This window comes from Hemicordylus capensis, chromosome 2 (assembly GCF_027244095.1).
Source record: "Hemicordylus capensis ecotype Gifberg chromosome 2, rHemCap1.1.pri, whole genome shotgun sequence".
In the NCBI taxonomy this organism is placed as follows: domain Eukaryota; kingdom Metazoa; phylum Chordata; class Lepidosauria; order Squamata; family Cordylidae; genus Hemicordylus; species Hemicordylus capensis.
The window spans coordinates 121026469-121040002 of NC_069658.1; the positions used below are offsets into that span (position 1 = coordinate 121026469).

Here is a 13534-nt window from a genome sequence, read left to right on the forward strand (position 1 = left end):
TTTTGATTTCCCTCAAAATTTCTACAGATGTTTCATTTGAACATGACAGTCCAAATTAGGCTCAATGTTTCCTTTAGCTGAAACTTAGTAGTAGCAACTGGAGATTACTTAATCTACCCTCCTGCTCCAAGAAATTCATCAGTCTTGAATTATTTTAATTTGATGTGAATCACCAAATTTGACTCAAATTTCAGTTTAGATGAAAATTAATAGCAACAGATCCTGCAAGATTCTTCTGATATTGCCTGCAATAGCATGGATTGTTAAGAGTACTTATAAGGTCATAGTTATGGTTTTTAAAAATTAACAACTGTGGCAAACATTCTTATCTGTACCTGGTACAATCTACACAAAAATCTGGCCTTCTGCTTTTTATTTTAAACTCACAGAAGCAAAGAATTTAATGTTCAGATTTATTGAGTCAAGCACAGATATTAAAAATCTATGAACTGGTTTTTAAAACATATAGTTTCATTTTATTTGCCTTTTAGTGTTGGAGGCATGTATTTTCTCAGTATTCATATGACGCTGCCTTTTGCTGAGTCAGACCATTGGTCCATCTAGCCCCAGGTTGTCTTCTGACTTTTGCTCTCCAGGGTCTCGGTCAGAGGTCTGATCTTTTGTTGCTGAGGATGCTAGAAATGGAACCTTTGACTTCTGCATGCAAATCATGTTATGTACCACTGATATGTGGAGCCTCCCTTGATAGTCATAGAGTTCAGGAAATTTAACTATGTGTGGGTGCATGCAAATCTAAAGGTTACTACTATTTTGGTTCAATAATTTAGTATGAATTCTGGGAGGCATCAACAAACAAACTTTCCCAAGCAGCTTGGTTTGCAATTCAGAATGAGCATACTGTCCGTTGCCAAGTTCTTCCAACTTAGACTGCTACATTTTTTGCTATGTAACAGATACTATTACCTATTTTTCCATGCTGTGCACGTTAGATGATATACACTAAATCTCTATTTAATATCAGAGCTTATCTCTCTAACTCTCATGTAGGGCCATATTTGATGTGAAAATTCGTAAACACATTCTGATATTGGAGTGCAAAATTCCTGCTTGTCTTGATCCATTATGAAAGACGTGTATAAATCATGGCCTTTTCCTTCCAACTATAGGTGATTAACAACTGGAAAAGGCTTCCATTCACATATATGCAGGCAGAAGTATGTCTGGGGTTTCCAGGACAGGACCCAAGAATTGCTTCTGTTTCTTTAACAGATCCACAACTGTGAAAAAGGATATGGCTGTTTACTTGATGTCCATTCTTTCTCCAGAATCACTAACCACACTCCTCTTTCACATTCTGGAATGTCAAACTATAGGCAAAGTGAAGTGGGGGACAAGTGGGATTGGAGCAGCCATAGCTGCATACTATTTTGCAGCTGTGGATCTGTTAAAGAAAGAAACATGATCTCCAGGTTGCAACATGGCAGCCCTTGATCTTTCTTAATTAGCAACAAGATCGCTGGCTCTTCCAACCCCCGCACAGCATCCATCCAGTGGCTGTGGCTGGTGTTTACCATGTATTTCTTTTTAGACTGCGAGCTCTTTGAAAATAGGAAACATTATTATTATTATTATTATTATTATTATTATTATTATTATTATCTCTGTGTAATCCGCTTTGAGAACTTTGTTTGTTGAAAAGCAGTATATAAATAAATAAATACATAAAACATTTCAAAAGCATTTTCTAAATTTTCAAATGTGGAATGTTTTAATGCTCTGAAGTGAGATGTGTGATTCAAAATGATTGCCTGCCTGGGCAATGGAAAATGTTTGTTTAAATATAGTATATTGGGGAAATCTCAAAGTCTGGAACTCAGAAAATTTTTTATCACTGGTCTAGGGCAAGTTTAACTCCATTGTCATTCTGGAATATTTCGACACTGAGCTTAATTTATGAAACAAAAGCCACTTGTTCAGGTTCCTGGTGGTCTAGTTTACAAACTATTTAAGTTTGAGTACTTGACTAACAAGCAGAAGGTTGCCGGTTCGAATCCCCACTGGCACTATATCAGGCAGCAGCGATATAGGAAGATACTGAAAGGCATCAGCTCATACTGCGCGGGAAGAGGCAATGGTAAACCCCTCCTGTGTTCTACCAAAGAAAACCACAGGGCTCTGTGGGCACCAGGAGTCAAAATCGACTTGACGGCACACTTTATCTTTTTAACATTACTTGTATGCAAAGTTAGTTAGTCACACTGATTTCAATGAGACAACACCCATTTGAATCCAGGTACTCTGACTTATCTGTTTTGAAGATCAGGCTTTATGTTTTGGTTTTGATCGGAGCATTCAAGGTAATATAAATTTTAGAAGAGAAGGCTCTGCCCAGTGACTCCCCCAGTGCCTGTTGGAGGGCTGGAAATGGAATCCAGATTTCCTGACTCTTCGTCCTTTGTTTTGAATATGGTATCGCTCCTGTGTCATCCCCTGAATATTATTTGAACACAACTCTCTGCAGGAGAGTTTTGAAGTTATGTATAGGGCTTCAGATTATATGCATCTATTTGCCTAACTGTATAGACAGCAATCCTGCACACCACTGCAAGTATGTTTAAGTTCCATTGATTTAAAATGTGAGTTAGTGGGCATGTAACAGTTCACAGGATCATATCTGCAGTGTTTCTCTTAGGCTTGCTTCTCGTGCTCAGACTCAATGTTGTAAAATAATCCGAATAAACTTTTATCCATTTCTGTATAGTGTACATTTCTTCACATTAAAATCATGCTAAGATCTGAAATTTGAATTATGCTAGGAAATTAATCAAAAGGCAAGTTCTCCCTGACATGGTGATTCTGATATGAACTGTATGCTAGGCTTTAATCATGTGTTTTTCTGGCTGTTTCATGCTAGAAAGTAATGCCTCCTGATAGGGCCCTTAATCAAGAAGCAATCGTTAAGTCTCCATCTACAGCCTTTTAAAAGCCTTTTCTCTCTTTTTTCCTTTCAGTCTTTTTATAAGTACCCTGCTCCTGAGTTCAGATGGAGCTCTTCTCGCCAGAGTCATTTGCCTCCCGCTTTCACGGCTAACATGCTTTATGGCCCTCTAGAGAGACTGTCAGGAACAAAATTGGCGGGAACGAACCACAGAGATGGATCCAGCAGTCAAGAGGTGCTCAATTTGAACTGCACATCTTTCTCTTTTGTCAGATTGTTGGCTGTGATCACCAGCTGGGAAGCACTGTGAAGGAAGATAACTGTGGGGTCTGCAATGGAGATGGGTCCACCTGCCGGCTTGTTCGAGGCCAATATAAATCTCAGCTCTTGGCAAATAAACGTAAGATGTTGACTTGACTTTTACCTCAATGGGAATACAAAACTCCTCCAAACTGAAAATAACAATGGCATGTGGAAAAGGGACAGAGAGGTTCCTAAGATCTTAATTGTAACACAAACATTTTTAAAAATGTTTTCTTTAACTGTAGTGGCCCCATGCTGGGAAATCAGGCAGAATTAATTTCTGTATAATCCATCTTCTGCCAAAAAGAAAAGAAAAGAAGAAGTTGGTCTTTGGCTTCTCTTAAAACACAGGGTTGTAATATAGGCTTGCCAGATGTCATGCAGGATAAGGCAGCTTTTCCTTAATTGTTGGAAGGAAGCTGCACAGGTGTAACTATTCTTGGGCCGCTGAGATGGAAAAAGCTGCACCTGCTGAATGCACACTCCCCCTGCCCCACAACCTGTTAAAGATACACAAACCTCATCCTACTTGGAACCAGGCCACCTGAGTTGGCTTGCATGGCACATACACTGCAATATTTTGTGCCCTGAAAAACAATTAGGTGAAATTTGTAATCCCTCAAAGAAGGAATGGAATTGCAAAGCTAGGACATCCAAGAACAATTTATTCATGGAATGTTGCTGTTGGGGCCAAACTACACATTGTGTTCTATAACGTTAGCCTGAAGCCCCTTTTCCATCGCAATGCACTTTCAGAAGGGCACTTTTCAGTGGAGAAGGGCTGGAGGGAAGAGGTTCCCTTCCCAGAGCTCTTGCTCTTGGCTACTTTGATCGCTGCTAGTGTCCTGAACCCACATTCAATGGACCTGAAAGCCTTCCGGGGAGAAACAGTCATGTGCATCCTCTTGTCACAGGCTTTTTCACTGCTAAGTGCCCCTCCAAGGGCAATATGCAACCTAAATGGGGTTATTTACATGTGGCTATAAGGTAACGTGTAGCTTGTTCCAAATTATCCTGCTGCTGAATGTTTTGCTTAGTGTTTTACCCACTGTGGCCAAAAGTGGACACACATCTCACAGCATCTATGCTTGCTTCACTCTTTTATTGATCAGTTGTTTTGGAGTTTTACAACATTGGGGTTTATGTCTTTTCTGAATGCAGTAAGAAATATTGGTACATTACCTAAAAATGTAGGATGCAATATAATTTCTTTGGAGAGTGTGTGTGGCCATTTTGGCTGCATATTTTATTCTATCAGTTTATGCTTCATTTCTGTGTGAAGCATGGAGCGGCATTTGTTTACAGAATCATCCTCACTGTCTCAGAGAAGAGCCTGATGGCTGGAAAGTTCAAGACATAAGCTAAATTGGCACAAATGAACATTAATGTACTAGCTGAGATTAAACAGGCCTACTAGTATACGGAGGAATAATAATTTGAGGCATAGCTTTACATTCTTATGCAAACGATATGTGTGGTAAGACTCAAAGAATAGCATAGCAGGGTAGTGAAAAGCAGCCAGATGTCCGGTCCAAATGATCAGCTAACTGTAATTACTTAGGATTATGAACGCAACCCAAAGACTAACAATCTCATGTGCTCCTTCTCACCTTTCTCCATAAATCCTCTACCCACCCAGCCAGGAATCCTGGCTTGTTTAAACCACAGCTCCACTTCTCGGTGAAGCCAGTAACTACATCTTAAGACTTAACACTGGTTTAGAAGCAGAGTTAATGTTCTGTCTTGTAAGCCAGAATGAAACCATAGTTTCTGGCTTCGCATGAGCCACGAACTGTAGTTTAAATAAACCAGGATGTTGATGTCGCAGCTCTGTGATGGAACCAATGAGGTAAAGGAAAGGGCCACATGTTTATGATCCTAATCAACTATAATTAATTGATCATTTGAACTGGCCAGTTATGTTGGACCTACACTGGGGAGAAGTAGGCTCAAATTCTCTCTAAGACATGCAACTTACTGAATTATCTTGGGCCAGTCACTGAGGCTCGACAACTATCTGTCTGTAAACCACCTAGCACAAGTATTAGAACAATGTTTTCTTTGTTTAATCGGTTGGTGGTAGTTAATATGCACGGATCCCATAACTAGGAAACAGTTTGCATAGTATGCAGATTAGGCTGATGAGCTTTGGGGAACTGGAATATGGCAACCTGATTTTTGAGCTGCGCAGATATCTGACTGTTTTGATTACCTTACACAGGATGGTGGGCAGGTTCTATCACAGCACTACAAGAGGGGGCAATATTGGTCTGTCATGGTAGATTAACATGTATTGGAGTTTATTGAACCCGTTTTCTTTTTCGTGGCTATCCCTTCTGAACCTCAGCACTACTTCTTAACCTTTGCTGAGTTTGCAGAGTGGCTTACAGTTTGGTGGGGGCCAAAGGTGGATTAAGAGATAGGCAGAGCAAGGACCTGCCTACAGTGGCAAATTGCCTACCGGCAGCAAATTTTGGCCCAACCCTGACTGATTCTGAAAACCTGGGGGCGGGAAGCAGACTGCAAAGAAGCTTATCCAGTGGGAGGGGTGGCAGTGAGAGCCATCCCATCAGCTTCTCCTGGCAGCTGTAGCAGGGGGGGGTGGCCTGATGGGAAAGTCCCCCCTTTTAGCAACACTGCTGCGCGGGCAGTGAGGGAGAGCTTCTTCCAGCTCCCCTCCTCCCTCCGAAATGACTGCACGCCCCGTTTCCAGTCCGCTATGGGCCTTTCTCCCATAACGGACTGCAGTCATTTTGGAGGAAGGAGGGGAGCTGGAAGCAGCTCTCCCTCACTGTCATCGCAGTGACATTGCTAAAAGGGGGAGTAATTATTAGGAATGCTTTGTCATTTCCCCCCACTTTTCTAAGGTCTAGCAGCCACAGTAACTAAGCTGTGCCAGGGTCCAAGCTTGTTAGGAAACTAGTAGCTGCTCTGTTTCAGCTGGAGATTGAAGAAAAGGCTTTAAATCACCTTAATAGAGCCATAAATATAACTGATCTCAATCATTCCAGCCTTTAATTAGCTGTCAGAGATTTATTCTCTTTCTATGTTGTTCAGCAAATACTTAGTTACTTGCTGAAAAATGCCAGGTGTAAAAACCAATTATCTTACTCATATACCAGTTCTTCTCTCATGTTTATTTGTGCAGCTTCAGAAGGACTAAACTGGAATCATACTTTAATATTTTAAGGGCAAAACTATGTCCTAATCTTTGGTAATAGGCCCAATAAAGCTATGGCCTGTTTCAGATGTTGGAAGGAGCCAGGATTACATCCAGTTTTCCCACAACATCTTTTTGCCTTGGAAGTGCATATTGCCACGTTCCCTTTGTACACGAGGAGCAGAAGGGTTTTAGAAGAGGATTCTAACCAAAGATTCCAAATGAACATAAGAACAGTCCTGCCAGATCAGGCTAAAGGCCTATCTAGTCCAGCATCCTCTTTCACACAGTGGCCCACCAGATGCCTCTGAGAAGCCCCACAGGGAAGAGGTGAGGGCATGCTCGCTCTCTTGCTATTGCTCCCTTGCAATTGCTGTTTAGAGGCATCTTGCTTCTGAGGACTTGGGGCTGCAACACAGCCTACCTCTGGGCAGAATAAGCCAGGATTGCCTGCTTCAGATGTCACAGCAGATCCTGGCTGCTTCTACACAAAGCAGGTGGGGGAGCACAAGTGTCTGAGGCTGGGGAGCAAAAGTGTCTGAACCTTGCACAAAACCAGGATTCAGTTCTGGTTCTGCATTACATCTGAATGAATTTTGCTCATATGTACAAAAGGGAGAGGCAGATCAGCTGGACATAACTTTATGCACATGTATAACTTCCAGAGAGGTTAGCCTGCAGCTGCTGCCAACCCATTACCCCTTGTAACCTGGAAAAAGAGGCACCTTTTAAACGTGATGATTCTCTTTATTTAGCAGTGGGAGAGTCACTGGACCCATCCACCCCCAGCACAGTACCTGCAGTGACTGTTGCTGGTGTCTGTCTTATGTTTCTTTTTAGATTGTGAGCCCTTCGGGGACAGGGAACCATCTCATTTATTTATTTATTATTTCTCTATGTAAACCGCCTTGGAAACTTTTGTTGAAAAGCGATATATAAATATTTGCTGTTGTTGTTTGGTAGCTACTTGGGAACAGGCCTTCTCCGTTGCTGCCCCTGGACTTTGGAATGTGCTCCCTGTTGAAATAAGAGCCTCCCCATCTCTGGCTACTTTTAAAAAGGCACTGAAGACACATTTATTCACCCAGGCTTTTAGTTAGATCTATGGGCTTAAATTTTAATGTTGGTTTCAAATGATTTTAATGTTTAAATGATTTAATTGTTCTATTGATTTAGTTTGGATTTTAATTAACTGATTTTGATTGTTTTTATTTTGTTGTAAACCACCCTGAGCCATTTTTGGAAGGGCAGTATATAAATTAAATAAATAAATAAATAACCCATTTTCAAAGTAAACCTTGCTCATGTTTCTGCATTTTGAATGCTTTTATTTGTTGCAGCCTTGGATAGTAGGATTTATGTTAACTCCAGGGCTAATGCTACTACTTTTTTTTTAAAAAAAAAACTACTTCTCCAAGGGGAGGATACACTTTAATTTCTAGACTTCCTATCCATGTCTGTGTTTCTGCCCAACAAGGTATAGCAGAAGCAGCATTTGACTAGATAATTCCTACTTTCAACCCAATTTTCCTTCCTCCTGCTATAATGTGAGAGAGAGAGTGCCTGGAAAGGAGCATCTGTGAAGCAGGTAGCAAGAAGATATCAGAGGCATCCTGCTGCACTTTAAGGGATTTAGTTTAGTGCTTTTCGTTAGCAGCTTCTGTGCCAAAAAATATGTTGGAAATGGTTTCTTTAAATCATTCCAAACACACTGCTGTGTTCATCACATTGAATTCATTTTCTCTCTGCATCTGCATTCAGTTCTGTCCTCCCACTCTTTGTATATCACTGAGCGGGGAGAGGAGTGGGGAGGGCAGGATCCAAAGAGAAAGAAGTGTGTGGAGCAGTGCAACTGTTATCACTTGTAACGGAAACAACTGCCTCAGATAGGGATGGTGTATCAGTCCCAGAGGTGTCAGAAACCCCAAATCAGCAGAGTGGGAGGAGAGACATGTCCCGGACTTCCCTCTCCTTCAGAAGGGGAAACATATGTGTGGCTGTCCCTTACTTGCATATAAAAATGAAAGATTATTTGAGAGATTTGGCACTTCAGCATTCCAGGCTCCCTCCCTGTGTCCCCCCCCCCCCAAAGCAACTAATGTGTTTTTATTATACTGGCTTATAAAATGAGCCTGAGTTTTTGCAGTGGAGCCCCTGACTCGCTGATCTTCCCCTGCCTTGACTCCACTTTGTCTTAGATTCAGTGGCAGCTTTTCAGGATCATTTCTCTGAAACCAACTGGTAAAGTAGATTATGAGCCCTTTCTATCCTTTCCAGAGTTTCTCTGGCATTCTCATGACCACAGCTAGCATGCCTTAGCTGTCGGGTCCTGCTTCCTGGCAGTGATTAGTGTAAACATGATTAGTTTAAAAATGGGTTGTTGTTCTCATATTATTTGCATACTGTGGCATGGTAAGCAGGAGTGGCTGGTGTGGGTGCCACCGGGTAGGGGCAAGAGGTACCTTTAAGCACAAATTAGTAGGTGCTTACCTCCGCTCCAGCTGCATCTGCAAACTACATCTGCATCTGAAAACCACAAACTGCATCAGCAAACCCCTGCTAACTTGGTAAAGAGGCACCTTTTAACGTGGTGATTCTCTTATATTTAGCAGGGGGAGAGCAACTGGCCCTATCCATCCCCAGCACAGCACAGCGTCTCACCAGTAGCTGTTGCTGGTATCTGCCTTATGTTTCTTTTTAGATTGTGAGCCCTTTGGGGACAGGGAGCCATCTTATTTATTTGTTATTTCTCTGTGTAAACCGCCCTGAGCTGTTTTTGGAAGGGCAGTATAGAAATAGAATGAATAATAATAAAATCAATAATACTCCAAGCAGCAGCGCACTGCCCGGCACTCCCTGCGGCGGTGGATCAGCTCTGCCACTCACCTGGCCACTGCTGGGGGATGGGCTCTGCGGAAGCCAAGTGAATGGTGGAGCCGATCTGCTGCCGCAGGGAGTGCCGGGCAGCGTGCTGCTGCTCAGAGTAGCTTGCAGCTGCAGCCAGAGCAGAGGTAAGCACCTAATCTGTGTTTAAAGATGCCTCTAGCAGCCCCGCCCCCGCCACCCCTGGCGGCATCTGCACCGGCTGCTCCTGATTATAAGGATGGTTACTTCTCAGTAGCTTTGGATACTATTGACCATGGTATCCTTCTGGTCTGTCTCTCCGAGTTGGGGCAGAACAGATCAGTCTCGGACTGGTTCCAGTCCTACTTGGGAGCTTGATCCAGAAGCTGTTATTGAGGGACTTTTGCTCTGCCCCATGGCCATTGACCTATGGGGTCCCTCAGAGCTCGGTTTTGTCTCCCCTGTAACATCTACATGAAATCGGGGGGGGGGAGCAATCTGGAGATTTAGGCTATGGTGTCAGCAGTATGCAGATGGCATCTGGCTATACCCCAACATGCCACCTAATCCCAGGGAGATGGAAGAGGTTCTGAACTGGGGTTTGGAAACCGTGATGAGTTGAATGGGGGCTAACAAGCTGAAACTTGAGAACAGAGGTGATGGTGGCTAGTAAAAGCCACCATTGGTGTAGCAAGGGTTCAGCCTGTTCTAGATGGGTTGCACTCCCTTTGAAAGAGCAGGCATGCAGTTTGGCCCCTGCTAACTAAGCAAAGAGGCACCTTTCAAAATGGTGATTCTCTTATATTTAGCAGAGGGAGAGCAACTGGCCCTATCTAGTCCCAGCACATCATCCTGCCAGTGGCTGCTGTTGGTGTTTACTTTGTTTCTTTTTAGACTGTGAGCCCTTTGGGGACAGGGATCCATCTTATTACTTTATTAGTGTTTTCTCTGTGTAAACTGCTTTGGGAACTTTAGTTGAAAAGCGGTATATAAATATATGTATGTATAATGTATGTATGTTTAGACTCCTGGATGTGGTGCTGTTCCTAGAAAATCAGATGGCAGTGGTAGTCAGGAGTGCTTTTGCACAGCTTTGGACTGATATGCCAGCTCCACTCCTTCCTTGAGAAGGCTGATCTGGCCTCTGTCACCCATGCCTTAGTCATGTCATGTGTGGGTTACTGCAATGTGCTCTACATAGGGCTGCCCTTGTAAAGTATTCAGAAACTTTAGATGGTGCAGAATGTGGCTGCCAGATTGATTTCTGGGACTGCACACAATGTGCATATTACACTGATCTTGAAGGCATTGCACTGGCTGTTGATCTGTTTCTGGGTACGATTCAAGGTGCTGGTTATTAAATTTAAAGCCCTGAATGGCTTGGGCCCCAGGTATTTTAGCGACCACCTGCTCCCAGCTAAAATCAATCCACTTGACTAGGTTGACTAGGAGGGCTCTGCTTCCTGTGCTGACACCTACTGAGGTTTGTTTTTTGAGCATGCGGGACAGCCTTCTCTGTGATTGCCCCCAGACGGAAGCATTTGCTTGTGCTTGAGATCTGGATGGCTTCCTCTCTTCCAGCCTTCTGGAGAAGATGAAAGACTGCCCTTTTTAACCAGGCTTCTGGCCAATGAGTGGCCCCCAACTCTCTTTTTAGGTTGTAGCTGTGTTTATTTTATTCTGAGGTTGTTTTTATTGAACTTTTATTATTATCTTTATCTGATTAACTACCCTTGCGTCTTAGGACAACTCACTCGTCTCAGGACAATTTTTATATTTATAAAAATATAAATAAATAAACATGCTATTTCCTCCATATGACTACATCCACAGCAACACTCTGAAGAATTTTAGGACCTCTGAACTGGTCCTTTGTCTCCCTTCTAAAAGCATGAAAGGGGAAACTGCAAGCCTTGACACCAGCGGTGACCCTTTCATGAGTTGAAGTGAGGCAGTTGCTTCAGGTGGCAGATTATTGAGGCACTGGTAGGGCAGCAACATCCCCCCTGCAGCCACCATTGGGGCAGCTCTTTTGGGACCAATCTGACCCTTGCAAGCTTTGCAAGAAGTGCTTCTCCTCACACTCCTTGCAAAGCCTGTACAAAATACAAGGAGAAAAGAGGAGGCTGCTGGCAACCTCCCCCACCCCCCGTCACCCCCACAACCCTGTGCCACTTTTAAAGATTGCAAGGGTCAGCTTGAAAGGGAGATGGCCCTTACGTGTAGCATGAGACAAAGCCGTATTTGGCACCTGTCTCAGGTGCCACAGTACCTTGGGCTGCCCCTCCTTGATACCACCTTTAAGGCATGCCAAGAAATGGATGGAATAAATGGCCTAAGGTGCCACTTTGAGGAAAAATAATTGTCTGAGCTCAAATCACAGATCACCATTTCCAGCTTAGGAGCTCTAAAAATTGCTTTAGGAAGCAAACATGAATGCTAGTGTGATACTTTGCATAACAATTTATTTATTGCTGAAGCGAGTTTAATATTAGTTTGTGAGGTTATGATATGATTTTAGAGTGTGCATGGCTCTGATTAAAACGGAAAGTGTTCAGGGTCATTATATCCAACACATTTCTTCATGGTGTGAGACTTTTGCAAAAACAAACAAAGCACTACTTCAGTCTTCAAGTTCTAATTCCTAGATCTCATGTGTGGGAACCTGCTGCTCAAGACTGCATGGGACTTGTTCAGGATTCCACTAAGTAGTGGGAAAGGGTTAGTTACTGTGGACTTTCCAAAGACTACTTGGACCCACTTGAATCATCACTAAGCATTGTAAAATCTGTGAATTTATACGAGCAGTATTTGGGCAGTCAGATTTAATTGAATAAAATTTCTGAACTGCTACTGCTATTGGATCAAAGAAAGCTCCTGTCTTTGCTTCTTTACCCTTCTCAGCATACACATACATGCATATGGTCAGCTCTTATCTGGCCCCCTTTTGCCTGGCACGTGTTGATAAACAGACAGCTTTGCTGAATTTTTTCTTAAGTTTGGCTTTGTGTCAAGCCTAAATGGATTATTCTCCAGTAGTTCCAAAATACTTTGCCCTGCAAGATATTTTTCTTTACTGACGTTCCAACCAATTACAAGCGACACTGTTATCTCATCGGCAGAGAGTTAAATTCACAATATTTTATGTATTTGTCTTTTGCAAACGTCATAGGGTCAAAAGAGGAAAAGGTTTGTGGCGCAGGTTTATTCATTGATTTACTGGTGTATTTGATCCAAGGTGGATGAGGCAATTCACTGAGCACCTATATAGACATTATTGAAAATGCTGGATCTTAGGAAGGTCTAGACAGTGACATGACTCAGTGAACTGTGGCTTCAGCAACTTGGCTTCAAAAGGGGCATCGTAACTCTGCAGCTGGTTTCAACTGAGTTGAACATTTCAAGTCAAAAGATGACTAGAGGAGAATTTTCACTGCATGGACATGGGATCTGTTTTCACAAGGGAGTAAGGAGAAGAAAGAACAGAAGCCCGTTATGGCTGTGTTGAACTTACTGGAAACAGAAAAAGAGCAAACATAGAAAGCTTGCCGTTGCTTGCACTTCAGATGACCTGTGGGTAAACACAGACTTTCTATTTTCAGCAGTGCCATTCCATTAGCTTTTATTAACCGTTTTTTGTATTGCACATCCTGCAAAGGTTTCACTGACCTGTTCTAATGTTTATAAGAATGAAAAGATACCTGTAAACAATCAAAAGGTGCTTTATAATAATTCCCTAGACAGTTTCTGGGATTACGATAAGAGTATGTTATTTCGAGTATGTGTGGTGCTGATTAAAATAGAAAGCATTTGGATCGATAGCTATGTCCAGTGCTTATTTCTTTATTATTCATTTTAATTGTGTGTAATTTTAAAGGTAGGAAAAGTTTGGAGATGAATTTAGAATAGCAGAGCATGGCAGCCATGTTTGTTCTCTGTGTTCGGAGAAGGCAGCTGCAAAGGAATTCTGATTTGGAGCAGCCAACATCAGAAAGGTGTTCCTTGGTGATTTGAAATGGTAAACTTTACCATTTTGGTTTTTCTGGTTATTTATTTATTTATTCATTCATTTATTTATTTATTTGATTTATATACCGCCCTTCCGTAATGGCTCAGGGCGGTTTACAATTAAAACAGAAAACATTAAAAACAATTAAAACAGAGATACAAATATAAATACCAATTTAAAACAACTTAAAAAACAATTAAACTAACAAAACAATTAAAACCCTGAAAACCAGGTATTAAAACAATTAAAACTGATTAAAAACCCTGAAAGGCCAGGCCAAACAGATAGGTTTTAAGGGCTCTCTTGAAGGACAGTAAAG

The 13534-nt window shown here is 42.1% G+C and overlaps 1 protein-coding gene across 6 annotated transcripts in view; it reads left to right on the forward strand.

Moving 5' to 3' along the window:
* Nucleotides 1-13534, forward strand: part of ADAMTSL1 (ADAMTS like 1) — a 786832-nt gene that overhangs the window by 533584 nt on the left and 239714 nt on the right. For all 6 annotated transcript variants that reach the window (XR_008315783.1, XR_008315784.1, XM_053294216.1 and 3 more), the window contains one exon: nucleotides 3173-3299. Coding sequence is in view for 4 of the 6 variants with exons in the window: in XM_053294216.1 (XP_053150191.1) it covers nucleotides 3173-3299 (127 nt within the window). In the remaining 2 variants the exon portion in view is untranslated. The remainder of the gene's footprint in view (nucleotides 1-3172; nucleotides 3300-13534) is intronic.